Source organism: Xenopus laevis, chromosome 2L, assembly GCF_017654675.1.
Source record: "Xenopus laevis strain J_2021 chromosome 2L, Xenopus_laevis_v10.1, whole genome shotgun sequence".
NCBI classification, from domain to species: domain Eukaryota; kingdom Metazoa; phylum Chordata; class Amphibia; order Anura; family Pipidae; genus Xenopus; species Xenopus laevis.
This window is the reverse complement of record NC_054373.1, coordinates 340,033-363,398: the sequence shown is the minus strand read 5'-3', so window position 1 is coordinate 363,398 and position 23,366 is coordinate 340,033. Positions and strand designations below refer to the sequence as shown.

Genomic DNA, 23,366 nt, shown 5'->3' with positions numbered 1-23,366 from the left:
TATATATAATGCTGCAGAGCTTTCACTCTAAACCCCCATAGACACTACAGAGAAGGCACAGCTATATACAGGCATATCTCATTCCTGGTCATATATTAGACAGCAGAGCTTTCACTCTAACCCGTCCCTCATACACATCTCAATTTGTGTAAATATGGGGCTGGGGAGCCATTTCCCCTTCATTAGCAGGTAATTGGGTTTCATAATGATAATGAGCTCTGGTTACCCTGGCAACAGAATAAGCCCTTCATTAATTTCACCCATTTAATAGCAGCTTCTCATTGTAATAAACTCAGTGAGGGTGAGAGGAAAGATCCAAATAGTACACTGCCCCCCCCCCCACACACTTTGAAACCTTTAAGTCAGTGATGGCAGAGCGAGTGTGGGAGCTGCTAAGTGAGTGTTGCGTGTGAATAAGTGTTGCATGTGAGTAAGTGTTCAGCAGCGGTAAAAAGCTTAAGGCATTGGTGTTTGCTGTGCATGCTGGGAGTGCTGGGTGCAAGGAAGGAGTAAGTGCAAATAACTGCTGTGTGTTCTGAGTGGGATCTGACTGAGACAAACAGCTTTTTCTTTTCTCACTTTGGGGTAAAATCGCAAGTGCACTTGTTTTCTTTTTGTGTTTTAGCCTGACAGTTTCTAAGGGGAACATTTTTTAAAAAAGTAAATAAGGGGTTGTTATTTTACTGCTGGTAGCAAACAGCATTTTTTCCCCTCTTTCTGCTAATTAAGGGGGAGGAGTTAATCAGGTAAATTGTGATCAGGCTTTGTGTTCTGTGGTTTCATACCTCAACTCTGTGACTAAGTGTTGCATGTGAATCTCTAATATGGGGCACATGCAAAAAAAGAAAAGGCAGGTTTTACTTATAGGGGATTCAATTATTAGAAAGGTGGATAGGGGAATCTGTCTCAAGGACCCTTTATGCTGAACAGTCTGCTGCTTGCCTGGTGCTGGGGTTCTGCATGTGGTGGAACGAGGGGACAGATTATTGGGAGGGGCTGGGGAAGTCCCAGGAGTTGGGGTACACATAGGTACCAATGACAAAGTTAGAGGAGGTGGTGACATCCTTAAAGAACAATTTTAAAAAACTAGGTGTAAAGTTGAGGGCGAGGACTTCTAAGAAAATTTTCTCAGAGATATTCCCTGAGCCACGAGCAACACTAAGGAGATTAATGTGGGGCTGAGAGATTGGTGTAGGGAGGAGGGTTTTGGGTTTTTGGAGAACTGGGCTGATTTCTCAGTCGGCTACAGGCTCTTTGCTAGGGATGGGGGCACCTCAATGATGATGGGGCAGCTGTTTTGGGAGAGAAGATGGCTAGAGGGTTGGAGGAGATTTTAAACTAGGTGTGGGTGGGGAGGGTTCAGTAAATGATTCAGTGGTAGACAGGTTAGATGAGATAGTGGGCAAAGAAAGGGAAAATGGGGGAGGAGATTTGGCTGGGGGTTAAGGATAGGGAGGAGCACATGTCATTTGTTCAATATGGGACCAGTATTAAATGTATGTTTACAAATGCAACGAGTCTGACTGGTAAAATGGGAGAACTGGAGATGCTGGTGGGAAAATATGATGTGATTGGCTGAAACATGGCTGAATGAGTCGCATGACTGGGCAGTAAATATCAGTGGCTATACTTTGTTTCGGAGGGACAGAGGCAATAGAAAAGGAGGAGGGGTATGTCTGTTTGTTAGGCAGGATTTAAATCTAATATAAAGGAGGCGGTTATGTTAGAAATTGAGGGGGCAGAAGTCTTATGAGTGGAGTTCTTCACCAATTGTAAAGAGTCCAGCAAATTAATTGTAGGGGTCACTATAGACCCCCTAATGTAAGTGACGAGGATAAGCTCCTGATGCAAATAGAAAAGGCTGCTAGTTTGGGTAAAGTAATGATAATGGGGGATTTTAATTAGCCAGATATTGACTGGAGCAACGGTACTGCCAGATCAGTTAATGGGAACAAGTTTATAAACTGTTACATGACAATTTTATGGCACAGGTTGTTGAGGAGCCAACCAGAAAAAATGCTATTCTGGATCTAGTGATCTCTAATGAGCCAGAACTTATAGCAAATGTGCAAGTCATTGAACCCCTGGGTAATAGTGACCATAATGTTATATCATTTAATGTCTGGTGCAAAAAACTAATATATACTGGGGCAACAAAAAGCTCACAGAAAAGCTCATTTTAGTGCCTTGAGGGCTGCCCTACAGAGTATTGATTGGGGCATTAAGGTTTCAGCTAAAAACACAGAATATAAATGGTTGTCATTTAAAATGATATTAAATCATTACTGTTCTCAATTTATTCCCTTAAAGAGTAAATGTAGAAGCTCTAAGAATCATCCTGTGTGGCTTAATACAGAAGGAAAGAAGTTAATGGGAAAGAAGAGAAAGGCATTTAATAACTACAAGTCTGTAGGGACAGAAGCTGCATTTAATGAATATAAACACTGTAATAAATGTTGTAAATCAGCAATCCGGAAGGCTAAAAAAGGAAATGAAGAGTTAATTGCAGCTGAGGCTAAGTCTAACCACAAAAAGTTTTTTAAGTATATTAATAGTAAAAACATGTGGGTTGAGAGTGTTGCTCCATTAAATAATGGTACCAGCAACAGATACAAAAAAAGCAAATGTACTAAATCAGTTCTTTTCTTCAGTGTATACAATAGAGGAGTCTGAGTTCCCAGGCTCACTTTATAGCTGCACTGATGGCTCAGATCATTCCAATATTTAAAAAGGGATTATGATCTCAGCCTGGTAATTATAGGCCAGTAAATCTGACATCTGTGCAAATTATTTGAAGGCTTGTTAAGGGATCACATTCAAAATTTTGTCCTGGTGAATGTCATTATGAGCAGCAATCAGCATGGCTTTATGAAGGATAGGTCATGTCAGACTAATCTGAATGCTTTTTATGATGAGGTAAGTAAGATGCTGACAGTGGGGGGGCAGTAGATCTATTTGGATTTTGCCAAAGCGTTTGATACTGTGCCCCACAAACGACTGCTTTCTAAACTAAGGTCTAAACTAAGATCAGCCCAATTAATTCCATCCAGGATGTGGCACTTGCAACAGGATCTTGACTAACTGGCAATCTGGGCAGCTAAGTGGCAAATGAGATTCAATGTTGATAAATGTAAAGTCCTTCACCTGGGATGTAACAATATCCACTTATACCCTTAATGGGACTGCACTAGGCAAATCCATAATGGAGACGGAGCTTGGAGTCCTTGTAGATAATAAACTTGTCTGTAGCAAGCAATGCCAGTCAGCAGCATCAAGGGCAAATAAGGTCTTGACTTGTATTAAATGGGGCAGAGAGTCACGGGAGGAGGGGGTCCCACTGTATAGAGCACTGGTAAGGCCCCATCTAGAATATGCCCTACAGTTTTGGTCTCCATCACTCAAACAGGACATTATTGTATTAGAGAGGGGACAGAGAAGGGCAACTAAGATGGTAAAGGGAAAATCTTAGCTATGAGGAAAGACTGGCCAAATTGGGGATGTTCACTCTGGAGAAGAGGCGCTTAAGGGGTGATATGATAATTATGTATAAATATATAAGGGGATCATATAATAATCTCTCTAATGATTTATTTACCAGTAGCTCCTCCCAGCAGACAGGAGGGAGCCAATGAGATTAGAGGAGGGAAAGGGGTGTTACAGGGAGAGCTGGGAAGTGAATCAGGGGTACAGGCTGATACATTAGATAGGTACAAGGAAGGGTCAGATGCTTTATTCACCAGTAGCTCCTCCCAGCAGACAGGAGGGAGCCAATGAGATTAGAGGAGGGAAAGGGGTGTTACAGAGAGAACTGGGAAGTGAATCAGGGGTACAGGCTGATACATTAGATAGGTACAAGGAAGGGTCGGATGCTTTATTCACCAGGAGCTCCTCCCAGCAGACAGGAGGGAGCCAATGAGATTAGAGGAGGGAAAGGGGTGTTACAGGGAGAGCTGGGAAGTGAATCAGGGGTACAGGCTGATACATTAGATAGGTACAAGGAAGGGTTGGATGCTTTATTCACCAGTAGCTCCTCCCAGCAGACAGGAGGGAGCCAATGAGATTAGAGGAGGGGAAGGGGTGTTACAGGAGAGCTGGGAAATGAATCAGTGGTACAGGCTGATACATTAGATAGGTACAAGGAAGGGTCGGATGCTTTATTCACCAGTAGCTCCTCCCAGCAGACAGGAGGAAGCCAATGAGATTAGAGGAGGGAAAGGGGTGTTACAGGGAGAGCTAGGAAGTGAATCAGGGGTACAGGCTGATACATTAGATAGGTATAAGAAGGGGTTGGATGGTGTTTAGCAAGTGAGGGAATACAGGGATATGGGAGAGAGCTCATAGTACAAGTTGATCCAGGGACTGGTCCCATTGCATCTTGGAGTCAGGAAACAAATTGGAGAGGCTAAACTAAGTTTTAACAGTCAGTGACAACTTAGGAGAAAACAACCCTCTTTCTTAAGTGCTGGCAGATCCGGGCTACAATTTACACTTCCTCGCTGTAATGTGTGTCCTGTGCGCCGTGTAGTCCGTGTCAGTCTCAGAGCGACAAGGGAGGAAAGGAAACGTCTCCGCTGGGACAGTCGGAAGGAAATCGTCCTGATCCTGCAAAGAAAGTGTATAGGACAGCACACGCCGATTTTGTGCCAACACGACTGCTCCATAGACCAGTCCCAGTACTGTCCCATAAAGAAGTGCCTGCAGGAGGAGGAGGAGGAGAAGAAGCTGGCTGTCAATCTTGCCGGCAGAGGAGAGCGCGGCAGACATAAGGCAGCCAGGAGAGATAACCAGGGAGAAGAAATCAACTGCTGCAGGATCGATGGTCGCCGTGTCGCCTTTTCTCAAGAGGACCAGAAGTGGAGTTTCAGTAAGTTATTTTTTAATAAAGGCTTTGCAATTTAAAAATTTAATTTGTGTTTGTGTTTATTTTTCGATGTATACTAACCATTTTAAAATTTGATGTTACTGGTCCTTTAAGACAAATAACTGCAGGTTCGTTGGAAGACCAGTATATTGGTTTAGAGAAGTGAAGCCGCTCTGTGCTGTTGCTACTACTGTAACTGCTCTGGACTAGACTTACTGAATAAACATCAATAATATGTGTATGGTGTTGAATTCTGCCTTTAAAGTTGAACATTACCTATAGATTGCAAGAGAGTCATTAACAAAAAACACGTTTAGAAACCGTTATGAGCTACAAATGTGTCTTTGGTATTGTGAAATGAAATGGAATCAAGTAGCCGCCAGCAGGGGAAAGGCCTATATAATTCTCTTTTTACCTTCACTGCTGCTTATTGACATCAGCACATTCCTGCAATTATTCCTGCGAGCAAGTGAGCATCTTCGTTGGCATTGAATGATGGAAGTGCAGTGACACATTTGTAGTGAGGTCTTGTAGTACTTAAATGGATACTTAAAGGAGAGAGCCCAGAACAGCCACAGCAGCAGATAAGATATTCTGTAACAATTTTGAAATAAGCAAATAAGTAATTGTAACAATATAAGATAACAGATCCCTTGGGAGAAGTCAGACTCACAGCTTAAAGGACAATTCACCTTCATTAGCAAAACTGTAATAAGTGAAAACAAAACACAGAAATATGTTTTATCTAGGGTTGCCACCTGTCCGGTTTTGAACCGGACAGCCTGGTATTTTGAAGGGCTGCCCGGTTCAATGCTTCCTGCCCGGTTTTCCAAATAAGGAAAACCGGGCGGGATTAGCTTGATTGACGCCGTGATCGGCCAATCGGCGATCGCGACGTCATAGCTCCGCCCCGTGACGTCACGGGACCGCCCACTGACGTCACGGGAACGCCCACTGACGTCATGGGACCGCCCCGTGACGTCACGGGACCACCCCCTGTCCGGCTGGAGCCACAGGGAAAGGTGGCAACCCTAGTTTTATCACCTGCCAAATTGTGTAAAATGAATATGGTAATTAGGGGGTGTGGCCATAAAATGGGTGTGGTCAAGAAAATTTCGCTTGGGAAGTGTGTTTTGCGTTTGGTTTGAACAAGAGGAGACAACTCTAGAGGGATAAAGGCCAGTGTGGGGGTTAATGTGAGGAGTGAAGGATTGTGGGTAGGAATAAAGAGCAGTGGGGGGCAGAGAGGGGATTGTGGGTAAGAAGAAATCCAGAGTGAGGGTCACTAGCGGACAGAGTAGGAGACAAGACATGAGAGAAATTATAAAACACATCAGAAATCTCCACATTCCGTCACTGAAAGCTTCTGTAGCTGGACTTCCGCCAGTGAGAGGGCGGGGCAGGGAGCAGCGCGCTGATTGGGGGGTGGGAGCAGGTGATGATGAGCACCTGAGTGGCTGACGTAATGCAGTAGGAGGGAGGGATAGTGGAGGGGTTGGGACTAGGAAAAGGGGCGGGAAGAAGTATCGGCTGAGGCCACGCCCCGAGTGTTTGAGTCCCACAGTGAGTGAGTGAGGGGAGAGCGGAGTGACAATGCGGCTCTGTCTGTACCCCCCATTATACACTCACATGTATATATATATATATATATAATACACACAGACACCTGTATATTCACTACTGGGGGAGACACATGTATTCTCACTGACTGACACCCCAACTTTATTTGCTGGAGGGGAATGTCCTGTGTGAGTGCCCGGGGGGGGGGTCAATAAAGTGACACATTGTTATTATTATTATTATTATTATTAACATGTATTTATATAGCGCTAACATATTGCGTAGCACTGTAAAGTAAATGTGATTATACAACTACATCACATGAATTACATACATAGAATATATGGAGTAACAAACATCACAGTCAATACAGGTACAAAAAGGTGAGGAAGGCCCTATGCATAGGCATACAGTCTAAAGGGAAGGGAGTAATACACAAGGTGTGGGAGTGGGCAAGATCGAATTAAGTGGGTGAGAAATGTGGTATTGCGTTTGGTAGTTAAGCAGAGTGAGGGGAGGCTTCTCGAAAGAAGTGTGTTTTCAGAGATTTCTTGAAAGTAGAAAGGTTGGGAGAAAGTCGGACAGACCGTGGGAGAGCGTTCCAGAGGAGGGGTGCAGCCCTTGCAAAGTCTTGAATGTGAGCATGTGAGGAGGTAATGAGAGAAGAGTTGAGTAGCAGGTCAGTAGAGGAGCGTAGTAAGCGAGTGGGTGAGTATATAGAGATGAGTTCAGAGATGTAGGGTGGGGCAGAGTTATGAAGTGCTTTGAAAGTCAGTGTCATTAATTTGAATTTAATTCTGAAAGGTAACGGAAGCCAGTGCAGGGATTGACAGAATGGCGAGGCAGAGGAGGAGCGGTTGCTGAGGTGTATGAGCCTCGCAGCAGTGTTCATTATGGACTGGAGAGGTGACAGTCTCTGGAGGGGGAGGCCAATTAAAAGAGAGTTAAAGTAGTCTAGACGCGATATGATGAGAGAGTGAATAAGAATTTTGGCAGCGTCTTGGGTGATAAATGATGGTATTTTGGATATGTTCCTTAGGTGGAAGTGACAAGATTTAATAAGTGACTGGATATGAGGAGTGAATGACAGGGCAGAATCTAGGATAACCCCAAGGCACCGGGCCTGGGGAGAGGGGGTGATAGTGGAATTGTTAACTATGATGGATACTTCGGGGATGCTACTGGTGTTAGTTGGAGGAAAGAGAACCATTTCAGTTTTAGAGAGGTTTAATTTAAGGTAGCGTTGTGACATCCAGGTAGAGATAGCGGACAGGCAGGAGGAGACGCGAGTTAGGAGTTCTGGGTTGAGATCAGGAGATGAGAGATAGATCTGAGTATCGTCAGCATAGAGGTGGTAGTGGAAACCATAAGAATTTATTAATTTGCCAAGGGAGGAAGTATAGAGGGAGAATAGTAATGGTCCCAGGACAGAGCCTTGGGGAACTCCAACAGAAAGAGGTAGGGGAGAAGATGATACTCCATTGTAGGAGACACTGAAGGAACGATTGGTGATGTAAGAAGAGAACCAGGACAGGGCTGTGTCACGAAGGCCAAGTGACTGGAGGGACTGGAGGAGGAGAGGGTGATCTACAGTGTCAAATGCGGCTGAGAGATCAAGCAGTATTAGTAGTGAGAAGTGATTGTTGGCTTTAGCGGTTAAAAGGTCATTAGTCAGTCGAGTCAGGGCAGTTTCCGTGGAGTGTTGTGGCTTAAAACCAGATTGTAGGGGGTCCAGCAGGTTATTGTCAGAGAGGAATAAGGTAAGTCGGTTGTAGACTAGGCGCTCAAGTAGTTTAGAGATGAAAGGTAGCAGAGAGATAGGTCGGAGGTTGTCAAGATTGGAGGGATCAAGAGAGGGTTTTTTCAGAATGGGGGTGACAAGAGCATGTTTTAGTTGAGAAGGAAACAGTCCAGTTGAGAGGGAAAGATTAAATAGGTGAGTTAAGGCTTTGATTAGACAAGGATTGGTATTGCGGAGAAGTTTTGAGGAAATTGGATCAAGCGGCAGGTGGTAAGGTGAGAAGAGGCCAAAAGCTTTGAGATTCCTCATCAGTGACAGGGGTGAAGGAGCACAGGAGAGACTGGGGAGTGTGGAGGGAGGGTGGTGGAAGTCTAGGGGGGTTGAGTAGTGGAATGTCCCTTCTGATAGTGTCAATTTTGTTTTTGAAGTGCTCAGCAATATCTTGAGCAGAGACAGATGTGCATGGAGGGGGTGGAGAAGGGGAAAGGAGAGGGTTAAAGGTGGAGAAAAGTTGTGCTGGTTTTTTAGAAAGGGAGTTAATGAGTGAAGTAAAGTAAGTTTGTTTGGCTTGGAAGAGGCTGGTGTTAAAGGAGCGCAGGGCGGATTTGTAGCTCCAAAAGTCTGATTCTGAACGGGATTTGCGCCAGCGACGCTCAAGTGCACGTGAATGTCTTTGGAGCGCTTTTGTATGAGCAGTATGTCACGGTTGAAGGGGTTTGAGTCGAGAACGTTTAGTTTTTATAGGAGCAGCTCATTTAGGGCAGTGGTGAGAGGACTATAGTAGTAGCCACATTAGGACATGAGATGGCTGAGATATTAGAGTGAAGAGAGTAAAAGGAAGAAGAGAGATGTGACACGTCTACAGCTTGCAAGTCACGGTAAGTACGTGTTTGGGGAATAGCAGGGGGTGAGGAGGGAGTTAGTGAGAGTTGAAATGTGACCATATTGTGATCAGAGAGGGGAAATGGGGAGTTAGTAAAATTGCTGGTTGAACAGAGTCTGGTAAATATGAGATCCAGAGCATTACCATTGGAGTGAGAGGGGGAGTCTGAGCACAAAGATAAGCCTAGGGAGGAGGTTAGTGAAAGAAGTTTAGAGACAGAAGAGTTGTTAATGTTGTTAACGGGTATATTAAAGTCACCTAATATGATGGATGGGATGTTAGATGAAAGAAAGTAAGGAAGCCAAGCAGCAAAGTTGTCCAGAGATTGTGCAGTTGCTCCTGGTGGTGGATATATAAGAGCAATGCAGAGTGAAACAGGAGAAAAGAGCCTAATGCAGTGAGACTCAAATGAGGAGAATGATAGAGAGGGAACAGGTGGAAGAACTTTAAAAGTACAGCGGGGAGAGAGAAGCAAACCCACCCCACCTCCAGGTCTGTTACCAGGTCTAGGAGTATGAGTAAGTATGAGTAAGTATGAGTAAGTATGAGTAAGTATGAGTAAGTATGAGTAAGTATGAGTAAGTATGAGTAAGTATGAGTAAGTATGAGTAAGTATGAGTAAGGTGTAGACCCATAGGACAGGGCAGCAGGTGAGGCAGTGTCAGTAGGAGAGAGACAGGTGTCAGTAAGTGCGAGTAGTTAAAGGAATTGGCAATGAAATGGTCGTGTATAGCGGTGAGCTTGTTGCAGACAGATCTGACATTCCAGAGAGCACAGGAAAGATTAACTGGTGTTTTGGGTATAGGAGTAAGTGTTCTGTACTGTGTGAATTTGCTCCGGAGAGAAGGAGCTCGTGGTCGTGATATAACTGGGATGGGGTAAGGGCCAGGGTTTGGGGAAATGTACCCAGCTGCCAGCAGTAGAAAGGAAAGAAAGACTAAGTGTGAGTGGGATTTATAAGTCCTTGGTTTGTATGAAAAGGAGGAGTTTTGTGGAATAGCTAAACAGAGAACTTTATAGACTTCGTGTGTGGAGAGGGAAGGAGAGGAGAGAGGCTGAGATTTGTATAGAAGTGGGACTTGCCGGAGGAGGTAGTGAAAAATGTTTTATGAAACATGAGAGTGAAAGGAGGAGAAATACAGGATAAAGTATGTTTGGAGTAAGAAGTAACAAACTAGCAGGTACAAACAAATCTGTTTTCTTCTTATCCCAGACGGTTCACTGTTGATTGCAGGGGAATCCGGTTCCTTTTGCCTTGTCAATGCCTTGTCCAACTGTCTTGTTTAACTGTCATTTCTAAGCACTTGAGAAATTTTAGCACTTAGGAAAGGTTAGCACTCGTGCCATGCCCCAGACACGAGTATTAATGTATTAATGACACATATAAATAAATATAAATAAACAGATTCTAGTGATTTCCCCTCAGTTCAGCAGAGACACTGACACTTCTTTCTTTCTCCATTTGTTACATTTACCCCCCCCGTCTCCCCTTTATTACAGGGGGAGTCTCAGGGGTAATAAATTTATTACAGGGGGAGTCTCGGGGGTAATAAATTTATTACAGGGGGAGTCTCGGGGGTAATAAATTTATTACAGGGGGAGTCTCTGGGGTAATACATTTATTACAGGGGGTGTCTCTGGGGTAATAAATTTATTACAGGGGGAGTCTCGGGGGTAATAAAGAAATGAGGGTCATGTAACCATTTATGTGCCGCTGAGACTCAGTACAGGGAGGTTTATAATAAATTCAGGCCAGAAATGTTGAGGGTTAAACAGTGAGAGGGTTAAATGGAGTAGAATTAATTATCACCACAACCCCCTATTAATGTGCCAGTGCCCCCCTATAAACAGGCTGAACACAAGGGGGGGCCCTGGCACTTTATTTGGTGCTGTGGCCGGACATTGTGGGAGGGGCCTCGGGTGTCACTAAATGTCACTTGTGACTGTCACGTTGGGACTTGTTGTTACTGAGACAATGGGATTCCCCCCCCGGGCTGATTGTGCCCCCCCTTGTTACTAAACTACAACTCCTGTGTGTGCTGGGGGGGGAGGGGTCAGCGTGTTCTCCCTGGGGGGGGGCAGTCCAACTGTCACCTCCCCCTGTACTTTATACTGATGGAATAGTCCTAATTCATTGTGTGCCCCCCCTGTATGATTAGGGGTCCACCTGCATGAGATTCATTGATACAACAGGGACCCCCATTAGAGTATAATTGAGTGTAGCAGAACTGAATATACTGCCCCCCCCCCATTCCCACTGTAAGTGATGAACATGAACCTCAGCTGCTCAATTGTCATCCTCTGGGGGGGCCTGTACCCAGCACATGGGGGGGCACAGCTGTAATTAACCCCTGCACAGCCAACACACACACAGACACGGGGGGGGATTAGTTGCAGTCATTGATGTTATGGGGGGGCAGTATTCTGCAGGAAGTGTGGGGCTCCTGTCTCTCTACTTCCTATTGGGGTCACACAGCTGCCGTGTCTCACTTTATGGCAGACGTTCTTGGTCCCAGGCAGGGTCACTTACCCTTTATCTGAAATTGGATTATTAGTGGAAGTTTCCCAGCAGCCCCTGTGCACTTTCATTTGTGTGGCCCCCAGTGTGGAACCGCTCAGACTGTGCCCACATGTGGCTCCCGGGAGTAGAGGGGTGCGCTGGGTATTTGCTTGGAAGTGTCTGCACTCAGGGGTAACTGACCAATTATTGGGGTGCACATCATGTGACTGATTGAATATTGGCCAGTCCTGGGTAGTGAGACGTATGAGGGGCTGCGGGTGGCAAATGAGGGGCTGCGGGTGGCAAGTGAGGGGCTGCTCGGGACTAATCAAGGCTGAGCCTCAGGCTACAAACAGAAACCATTAAAAAGGCAATTTACAGGCAAAGAGCTGGGAGAGGATTAAACAGGGTGGCGGGGAGTTCAGACACAAGGGGTTCCTGCACGCCCCAACATTCTCCCTCCTACTCGATGCCCCAGATCTGATTGAGACATTCTGTGTGTGAGACTGTCATTCTGTGCGTGAGACAGTCATTCTGTGCATGAGACAGTCATTCTGTGCATGAGACAGTCATTCTGTGCGTGAGACAGTCATTCTGTGCGTGAGACTGTCATTCTGTGTGTGAGACAGTCATTCTGTGCGTGAGACTGTCATTCTGTGCGTGAGACTGTCATTCTGTGCGTAAGACAGTCATTCTGTGCGTGAGACTGTCATTCTGTGCGTGAGACAGTCATTCTGTGCGTGAGACTCATTCTGTGCGTGAGACTGTCATTCTGTGCGTGAGACTGTCATTCTGTGCATGACTCATTCTGTGCGTGAGACAGTCATTCTGTGCGTGAGACAGTCATTCTGTGCGTGAGACAGTCATTCTGTGCGTGAGACAGTCATTCTGTGCGTGAGACTGTCATTCTGTGCGTGAGACTGTCATTCTGTGTGTGAGACAGTCATTCTGTGCGTGAGACAGTCATTCTGTGCGTGAGACAGTCATTCTGTGCGTGAGACTGTCATTCTGTGCGTGAGACAGTCATTCTGTAAGTGAGACTCATTCTGTGCGTGAGACAGTCATTCTGTGCGTGAGACAGTCATTCTGTGCGTGAGACAGTCATTCTGTAAGTGAGACTGTCATTCTGTGCGTGAGACAGTCATTCTGTGCGTGAGACTCATTCTGTGCATGAGACTGTCATTCTGTGCGTGAGACAGTCATTCTGTAAGTGAGACTCATTCTGTGCATGAGACTGTCATTCTGTGCGTGAGAGTGTGCGTCTGCACAAGCCCCAGCATGTCACTTTACTTGCCCGATTGTTCTCTGGTGCCACTATACAAATCTCTCATATGTTTGTGTAGTTGTGGTAATTGCACTAAACAAAGGGGGAGGAAACACAACCACAACTTTAAATACTTCATAGAAAGGCTGAGTAATGTGACACTGCAGGAGCTGCTGGAATGGCATCTACTAAATGGGGGGTTGTGTATGTGTGACATTGTGTGTGTGTGACATTGTGTGTGTGCGACATTGTGTGTGTGCGACATTGTGTGTGTGTGACATTGTGTGTGTGTGACATTGTGTATGTGTGACATTGTGTGTGTGGGACATTGTGTGTGTGTGACATTGTGTGTGTGCGACATTGTGTGTGTGCGACATTGTGTGTGTGGGACATTGTGTGTGTGTGACATTGTGTGTGTGCGACATTGTGTGTGACATTGTGTGTGTGTGACATTGTGTGTGTGGGACATTGTGTGTGTGTGACATTGTGTGTGTGTGACATTGTGTGTGTGTGACATTGTGTGTGTGCGACATTGTGTGTGACATTGTGTGTGTGGGACATTGTGTGTGTGTGACATTGTGTGTGCGCGACATTGTGTGTGACATTGTGTGTGTGTGACATTGTGTGTGTGGGACATTGTGTGTATGTGACATTGTGTGTGTGTGACATTGTGTGTGACATTGTGTGTGTGCGACATTGTGTGTGTGGGACATTGTGTGTGTGTGACATTGTGTATGTGTGACATTGTGTGTGACATTGTGTGTGTGTGACATTGTGTGTGTGTGACATTGTGTGCGACATTGTGTGTGTGTGACATTGTGTGTGTGGGACATTGTGTGTGTGTGACATTGTGTATGTGGGAATGTCAGGTTACAAGCCCCCCCCCCCAGACAGAGGTGAGGCCTATAGAGTGGGGCTTTAGTGAGACATAAAAGTCCTTTTGGGGAGTCGCTGGGAGATTATACATTCCCGGCATTACTGAGGTTTGAGTTCACACCGGCTGCTTCTGTAGCGCTGTTCAAAGTAGGGGTAACGTTTTCACTTTTATCATTTACAGGCCCTGCTCTAGGGTGTATCAGGCAGCTGAAGGGGTAGTTCACCTTTAAATTAACTGTTAGTAGGATGTACAGAGGGATATTCTGAGACAATTGGTAATTGGTTTTCAATTTTTATTATTTAGCTTTTTATTCAGCAGCTCTGCAGTTTGTAATGTCAGCCATGTGGTTGCTATGGTCCAAATTCCCCTAGCAACCATGCATTGATATGAATAAGAGACTGGAATATGAATAGGAGAGGCCTGAATAGAAAGATGAGGAATAAAAAGTAGCAATAACAATACATTTGTAGCCTTACAGAGTATTTGTACCTGTTGTTACATTGTTGGGCTGCAAGTGATGTAACATTTCCAATGGTTGAGACACTCCCAGGTGTGTGTGTGGGAATAGGCCGGAGGATGCAGGGAGTACATAGTAGTTGCAGGGAGTAGTACAGTCGACACTACTTCCTCTTTCCTGATTGCTATTAACCCTCTGGTTGTTGTGGGCTGACTGACAGTGACAGGGTTAATTCCCCTGCAGGTGGTACATCCCATGGCAGGATCCTATGAACAGAGCTTCTCTTATTGGCTGAGGAAGAGTCTTGGCTGCCTGTGACATCACATTACAATGAGGTCACCAATCAGACACAGTGTTTGGCACTTTTTACACATACAGCACCCGAGTGTCTCGCACAGATTTCCTGTATTTGCTACTGGTTAATAACTGTAACTCCCAGCACTCCCCGCTGCTTATATAATGCTGTGTATTCTCAGCCAGGCAGGGGTTAAAGGCTTGGAGCCAATCTGGGACCCTTAATTGTTATTATAGGGAGTAGGTCAGGCTGGGGAGGGGCACACGGATTAGTGAATAGTTAGAGTTAGTTATATAGTTAATAGTTAGTTATATAGTGTATAGTTATATAGTGAATAGTTCTATAGTGAATAGTTAGTTATATAGTGTATAGTTAGTTATATAGTGTTGAGTTAGTTATATAGTTAGTTATATAGTGAATAGTTGGTTATATAGTTAGTTATATACTGTATAGTTATATAGTGAATAGTTAGTTATATAGTGTATAGCTATATAGTGTATAGTTATATAGTGTATAGTTGGTTACATAGTGAATAGTTAGTTATTTAGTGTATAGCTATATAGTGTATGGTTATATAGTGCATAGTTGGTTATATAGTTAATAGTTAGTTATTTAGTGTATAGTTAGTTATAGTTGGTTATATAGTGTATAGTTAGTTGTATAGTGAATAGTTAGTTATATAGTGAATAGTTAGTTATATAGTGTATAATTAGTTGAATAGTTAGCTATATAGTGAATAGTTAGTTATATAGTGTATAGCTAGTTATATAGTGTATAGTTAGTTCCAGCCCAGGTTGGAAGGGGTTAAGCAGCCATGATCCACTGGTTTTGTCTCATTGACTGCTCTCACTGAAATTGATACAGAACCTGATACACTCACAGGATTAACCCCTGCACTCCCTGGGGGGGAGTGTTACAGAGGTACCAGTCACAGCATTAACCCCTGCGCTCCCTGGGGGGCTTGTGAGAGAGGTATGAGTAACCACATTAACCCCTGCACTCCCTTGGGGGCTTGTTAGTGAGGATAGTGTCAAGGATTGTGCCCCTGGAGGACTTGTTATAAAGGAGCAAATCACAACATTAACCCCTACACTCCCTGGGGGGCTAGTTACAGAGGTATGAGTCACAGGAATAACCTGTCCCTGGGAAGAAGATAATGTATGTGAATGGGAGAGTCATCCTCATAATAAGAATGGGGGGTCAATAATTGTATTATATAGGGGGGCCCTGTATCCAGCTGGAGACCCCGCCCCAGGCTTCACCCCTATTGCTGTTATTAGAAACTGCCCTGACTGTTTCACACACACGTGGAGCTGCCATGCTGGTTGGCACATGGTCCTTGAGAGCCCAACAAACCCGTCAATTTGACTGTATAAAACTGCCTTGTTAACCCATCACATGCTGCCATACTGTAAGAGCCAACCAACTTAGGACCTGTGCTTTTTGGGATCTATATTCAGCTATTGTCCAGCTCTGCTCCATATGCTGTTGCTTTATGTAATAATGTCCAGCCAGAGGCATTGCCCCTACAGGTGATATGTGGTACTGCATGTTCCTCCCAGGCTCCAGTTCCTTCTCATTCTCCCACTAATATAAACTACAGGCTGCGTGTGGTCCCACTCAGTCCGTGTCCCCGCCGGCCCTCTTGTTGGACGTGTCCATCCCGTGTAATGTCAGTGATTATGAGGGACCCCTGGAGCAGAACTTTGAGTGGACTTTTTCTTCATCCGGCGGCTCCTCTGTGAGGGTCCTCAGCACGTTTGATCCCACATTCACAGACCCCTCATTCGCTGATAGAGTGGGTGCTGGAGGGATCCAGCTGGAGAGGCTCAGCCACAACGGGGTCCTGTTCCATATCGGGGTGCTGAGTAAATCAGATGAGGGGGAGTTCACCTGCTCCACCCCCAGCACCGACGCCACCATCAGTGGAAACTACAAGGACAAAGTCCGACTCAGAGGTAACAAGTCACTTTGGGCCCCTGTGTGTTCCCTTCCAATCAATGTGCTGCCCTGGGAGTGCCAAACCATAGGGGGTTAATAGCCTCAGGGAATGATTCCTGTATAATGTACAGACTATATACCCTCTATACCCCTGTATGGCTGGCTCCTCTCCTCATGATACCCCTGTATGGCTGGCTCCTCCCCTCATGATACTCCTGTATGGCTGGCTCCTCCCCTCATGATACTCCTGTATGGCTGGCTCCTCCCCTCATGATATTTTCCTGTATGGCTGGCTCCTCCCCTCATGATACCCCTGTATGGCTGGCTCCTCCCCTCATGATACTCCTGTATGGCTGGCTCCTCCCCTCATGATACTCCTGTATGGCTGGCTCCTCCCCTCATGATACTCCTGTATGGCTGGCTCCTCCCCTCATGATACCCCTGTATGGCCTGTATGGCTGGCTCCTCCCCTCCCCGTATGTTGCCATTGTGCATGAATATCCCATGTGCCATGTTTCAGGAGAGCGGGGCCCATCTTACTCTCTCTGTTCAGACCCGGGTGCAGTTTGTTGCAGTCACTAGTGTTTCTCTCTTTGCCCAGTGATCCCGGACACCCTGACAGTGCGGAGGACAAAGGGACGGCTGGTGGGCACCCGTATAGTAACTGAGGGGGGCACATTTCAGCTGCAGTGCCAGGCTGTGTCTGAGGACTTGCAGGAACACACTCACCTGTCTCTCACATGGCAGCACCAAGGTCCGGCGGGCTCAGCCAGTGATGTTGTGACGTTGTCACATTTGGGGCACTTCCAGGCTGGCACGGGGTATGAGGAGAGACACAGCAGTGGGAAAGTGAGGTTGGACACCGTGGGGGGCGACGGGTATCGTCTGACAGTGGATGGGGCGCACAGTTCAGATGTGGGAGAATACAGCTGTGTGGCAAGGACGTGGGTGCTGGGTGCTCAGGGCTGGGCACAGATCCAGGAGAAGAAGATTTCTGTTGGTACAATAGAGGTGGAGCCTATAGGTAAGTACTGACTGTACTGAGTGGTGCCCATCACTAGCTGCCATGTCCCTCATCCCATCATGCTTTGCTCTCATGCAGGTATCAATGTAACGGTGCCAGTCTCTGAAGTGTGTGTGAATGTGGGGGAGCCCCTGCTCCTCTCCTGCAAGGTGTGGCACAACTGTGCTGTGCCAGTCTATACCCGCGTGCGATGGGTTCACTCTGCTGAGCAGACGCCCGGCCCTGGAGAAACTCAGGAGTTGCTAGGGGGGCACGACCCTGATCCTACCCATGAGGGGGCAAGTACACACCTCCTGCAAGTGCCACGTGGGTGCGACACAGGACTCTACACCTGCCAGGCAACAGTCTGGGCATCGAGCAGTAATGGGACCTGGCATCCAATCATAGAGAGAAGCTCTGAGCCAATCAAAGTGCTGCTCAATTCATCAGGTAAATATGAGACTGGCACACGCTTCTCTCTGTGCCTGGGCACCTTTGCCACTCTCTCTCACTCTTTGTATGTCAGTGTCCTTCACCCTGTGCCCATGTCTGGCATTCTCTGTGCCAGTGAGTGTGTGACATTCTCTGTGCCAGTGTGTGACATTCTCTGTGCCAGTGTGTGTGACATTCTCTGTGCCAATGTCTGGCATTCTCTGTGTGTGATATTCTCTGTGCCAGTGTGTGTGTGTGTGTGTGTGTGTGTGTGTGTGTGTGTGTGTGTGTGGCATTCTCTGTGTGTGTGTGTGACATTCTCTGTGCCAGTGTGTGCCATTCTCTGTGCCAGTGTGTGTGACATTCTCTGTGCCAATGTCTGGCATTCTCTGTGTGTGATATTCTCTGTGCCAGTGTGTGTGTGTGTGTGTGTGTGTGTGTGTGGCATTCTCTGTGTGTGTGTGTGACATTCTCTGTGCCAGTGTGTGTGTGATATTCTCTGTGCCAGTGTCTGGCATTCTCTGTGTGTTTGTGTGACATTCTCTGTGCCAGTGTGTGTCACATTCTCTGTGCCCATGTCTGGCATTCTCTGTGTGTGTGACATTCTCTGTGCCAGTGTGTGTGTGTGTGTGTGCCATTCTCTGTGTGTTTGTGTGATATTCTCTGTGCCAGTGTCTGGCATTCTCTGTGCCCATGTCTGGCATTCTCTGTGTGTGTGTGATATTCTCTGTGCCAGTGTCTGGAATTCTCTGTGCCCATGTCTGGCATTCTCTGTGTGTGATATTCTCTGTGCCCGTGTGTGTGTGACAGTCTCAGTGGAATTCTCAGCAGTCTCTTTGTCTGTTCCAATGTCAGTGGCAGAGCTGGAGGTCTCACTCAGTGCCAGGTTGGTGCCTCAGATCTCAGAGGAGGCGACAGAGTTTGTGTGTCACATGACTGGATGTGATGGGGCCCGTCTGTCTGTCTCCTGGTATTACACCCCAAGGCCAGAAAATGAAGCGTCTCAGCCTCTGCTTCTGGGGTCCCTGGATCAGGACTGGACGGTGCATGTGGGGGATCATTACAAGGAACGACTGGAGAGTGGGGGGATTATCCTTTCACGTAAGAACCCCCAGACATTTGTGCTGCGTATCCAATGGACTTCCAACAGGGACAGTGGGCAGTACCAGTGTGTGGGCACAGTCTGGCAACAGCAGCGAAATGACAGCTGGACTAGGCAGTGTGGGGCCCTAAGACAATACTTATTATGGGGACACTTGTAACAAATTGAGGCAACAATATATATTGTGATTGGCTCACTGACTGTACCAATGGGCACCACTCTAGCCCCGTGTCCAAAGCAAGTGGGGCCACAGCACCCGTGTAAACCCACCTGTCATATCCTCCCATGCGCAGAATTCAGGTGCCCCCACTTATTTCTACCCACCCTCTACTAAATCCTCTGCTTTAATCAACAGCAAGAAACAGGAGCCCCTCCCCAGAGGTGAATATAGGCCAATGAGAATTTGGCAAACCTTCTTATAATACAGGAGCTCAGTGATAGGTTGAGAGGAAGGGGAAGCCCCTCCCATGCAGTGAATATAGAGCAGTGGGAATAAGGGCAGGACCAATGGTGAGATAATGAGGGTAATGGGGGGGTTGGGCAGTGGCAGTTGTCATGGTTACAGTCTGATCCAATCTCTTGTTGTGCAGAGTACTCGCTGGCAGTCAGGGCCTCTGTGACCAAGACTGTGGCAAGTTCGGGAGGCACGTTTGAGATGCGGTGTTACGTCTTTGCCCAGAACATTCCCTCCCCCCAATACTCCGTACAGGTGACAATGGAACGGTCGGGCCCTCACGCTGCCAGTGGCCCCCAAGTCCTGCTGCTGAGTCGGGAAGGAGTGACTCACAGAAAGGGGGAGAGTTTTGGGAAAGCCTCGCTGGAGAAGGTGAAGGAGGGAGAGTATCGATTCCGTCAGTATCAGGCGCAGGAGGCGGCCACCTACCTCTGCTCAGTCACTGCATGGACTCAAGGGGGAGGCGGGGCCTGGAGGGAAGCAACGCGTCCAATCCGGTGGCTTTGCACTTCCACACCTCAGGTACGGGGTGAGGGGGGCAACAAAAGAGGAACATCAGGGGGTACAAGGGGTGCAGTGACAGTAACGGTGGCCATAGACACACAGATCCTATCGTACGAATCGAGGATTTGTACGATTTTCGGATCGTGTGTGCCGACATCTTTCGTCCAGCGGAGATCGGTCATTTGGTCGATTGGTCAGGTTTGATTTTGTCCCGACCGATCCCACCGGAGCCCATTGCGCCATACGGCCGAACAATCAATTACCCCCGATATAGACATGCTCGTTAATGGCATATCGGGGAAAGATCAACATCGCCAAATGAGCGGATCTTTGCGTCTATGGCCACCTTAAAAGGCTTGTGTATCATATGCACATCTGGGGGTCCTACAATACACAACTTTCTCAAGTGTTGGGGGGAGACGGGGGTCTTCTCTGCAGAACATCGATTCTTAGCCTGACACCCCCTGATTTACTGGACTACAACTCCCAGCAGCCTCACACTTAGAACCAAGTCATGTTTGTAATTAGAGCTTGTCTGCACCCCGGGGGGGGGGATCATTCTATTTGCCCCCCCCCCCGTCAATCTCAGCTCCAGGTAACGGCCATTAAACTTAATGAGAGGGGGAACTAGGGAGCGAGTAGGAAAATCATTTACATGAATGTTCTTATTGCTGACAATCCCCCCCAAGTTTGTTTGTGAGATTTACTATTGGACATCACCCCAAATACACAGTAGTGCCCCCCAGTATAGCCCCCACCTATAGCAGGAGACTGAATGTTTGTGGGACCCCCTAGTCCTGTAGCTTTTTATACACGGGGGGGGGGGACAAGGCCCAGAATTACTAGGGTGTCTCCCATGATGCTCTGCGACTGTGGGTGTGGTCTGATGTGGGTGTGGTCGGATGTGGGCAGTGCCAGTGTGGGTATAAAAGTGTCAGGACAAGGGGTCAGTTTTGGGCTCATTGTTATGTCCCCCCCCCAGGTCTGATGTTTAATGTCACCGCCCATTCTGACAACCCCTCTATTTACCATGGAGAGAGGGCGGAGTTTTGGTGCAGCATCTCCCTGATTGGCCCCTCAGTGGATACAGGTAAGTACCAGCGCTCAGCCACGGGGGGGTCAGTCCCTCAGCTCAGAGCTTGTGCTGGGAATGTGCGGAAAATAAGAGGGGGGCCTTGGCCAGGGACTGAACCCCAAGACTAATGAAGAGAATCGCTGCTTTATTTCTCCCTTAATTTATAAGGGGCATTTAAAGGCGCAGAGACCTGTACAATTGTTACAGCAGGTCAGGTGACTCGTAATCTATAGAGAGGGGTCACATATTCTATAAAACTGATTTTGGGGTACATGGAGTAAGTGATGTCCAGAGACGGGGGAGCAGGAGGGCCCCTCATATATCTCTCTGTTTGCAGACAGTCTGGGCTTTCACGTGTCCTGGTTTGGCCAGAGGTCGGCTCAGACTGCGGTTCAGTTGGGGTCGGTGGATCGCTGGGGTCAGGTGCAGCAGAGCAGGAGGAACAGCAGCAGTGACGTTGCCATAGAGCGAGTCAGTCACATGGATTTCCGTCTGCGCATTTTTGGCACCGAGGAAGATGATGGCGGCGGCCATTTCTGTTCTGTCACCCCGTGGGTGCTCTCTGGCACCGGCGTCTGGAGTAGCCAATCAGCTCTCACCTCAAATGTCATCTCCTTGTCTGTCAGGATGGACTGTGAGTAACCTTCTCATTCACTCACCCCTGCACTCACACTCACTCTCCCCTGCACTCATACTCACACTCATACTGACTTACTCTCCCATGCACTCACACTGACTCACTCTACCATGTACTCACTCTCCCCTGCACTCATACTCACACACTGACTCACTTTCCCATGTACTCACACTCATACTCACACTGACTCACTCTCCCCTGCACTCATACTCACAGTGACTCACTCTCCCCTGCACTCATACTCACACTGACTCACTCTCCCCTGCACTCATACTCACACTGACTCACTCTCCCCTGCACTCATACTCACACTGACTCACTCTCCCCTGCACTCATACTCACACTGACTCACTCTCCCCTGCACTCATACTCACACTGACTCACTCTCCCCTGCACTCATACTCACACTCATACTGACGTACTCTCCCATGCACTCACACTGACTCACTCTACCATGTACTCACACTCACTCTCCCCTGCACTCATACTCACACACTGACTCACTTTCCCATGTACTCACACTCATACTCACACTGACTCACTTTCCCCTGCACTCATACTCACACTGACTCACTCTCCCATGCACTCATACTCACACTCATACTGACTTACTCTCCACTGCACTCACACTGACTCACTCTCCCATGTACTCATACTCACTCTCATACTGACTTACTCTCCCATGTACTCACTCTCCTCTGCACTCATACTGACTCACTTTCCCCTGCATTCACACTCATTCTGACTCACTCTCACATGCACTCATACTCACACTGACTCACACTCATACATATTCACTCACTCTCCCATGCACTCATACTGACTCCCTCTCCAAATCACTCTCATACTTATACAAACTCACACTGACTCACTCCCCCATGCACTCATACTCACACTCATACACACTCTTGTACACACAGAGCAATACTGACTCCCACTCACAAACACATTGGCTCATACTCACAGATCAATACTCACACTCCTCCACTCACAATCACATACGTGACACACTTGCACCCACTCAGAGAGCCGCACTAACACAATAATACACAATAATATCAATAATACACAATAATACACAATAATACACAATAATATCAATAATACACAATAATATCAATAATACACAATAATACACAATAACGTGGGCAGTGCCAGGAGGTTGGTTTTGACATTGTGCCACTTATTGTTTCTCTCGTTGCCCCCACAGTACTGAGCGCATTCAAGTTCCCCCTGCTGTTGGGGGGCTCCGTGGCGGTGCTGGGGGGCCTCCTCTCCTGTATCATCGGATACTGTAGCTCCAGGTTCTGCTGCAGAAACAAAGAAACCCCAGAGCCTCACAAGGAGCAGCGCAGACTCATGTCGATGGAACTGGACTGAGGGGCCGGGAGTGGCGCCAACTGGTGGGTACGAGGGGGCAGCGCAATCTGAGGACTGGGGCACAACTGAGAGATTGTCAGCTCTGTGCCCCATATTCTGCTCTGCCCCTCCTTCTGCAATAATTGGGCCCCAGGGCCCCGACTCTCAAACTCAGCAATCATCACATTAACCCTTGCCCTACTGATGCACAAAGTCTTTGTCACTGTTTTATTCTTCAATTTGACTTACCTGCAGCCTCAACACCAGAAATGAAGAGAAACCAGCAGCTTCTATACAGCACTCCAGTCTGGGGGAGCCCCATCTCTACAGCACTCCAGTCTGGGGGAGCCCCATCTCTACAGCACTCCAGTCTGGGGGAGCCCCATCTCTACAGCACTCCAGTCTGGGGGAGCCCCCATCT

General features: G+C 47.2%; 1 protein-coding gene across 1 annotated transcript; it reads left to right on the top strand.

The window, feature by feature from the left end:
• The first annotated feature begins 368 nt into the window (after positions 1-368).
• Positions 369-23,366, top strand: ptgfrn.L (prostaglandin F2 receptor inhibitor L homeolog). Its single transcript, XM_041581153.1, is given in 11 exon segments — positions 369-396; positions 16,042-16,087; positions 16,089-16,396; positions 16,981-17,403; positions 17,482-17,832; positions 18,670-19,040; positions 19,482-19,851; positions 19,854-19,892; positions 20,857-20,964; positions 21,287-21,583; positions 22,797-23,366. Coding segments are annotated over 11 exon segments (2,511 nt in total). The 3' UTR covers positions 22,967-23,366.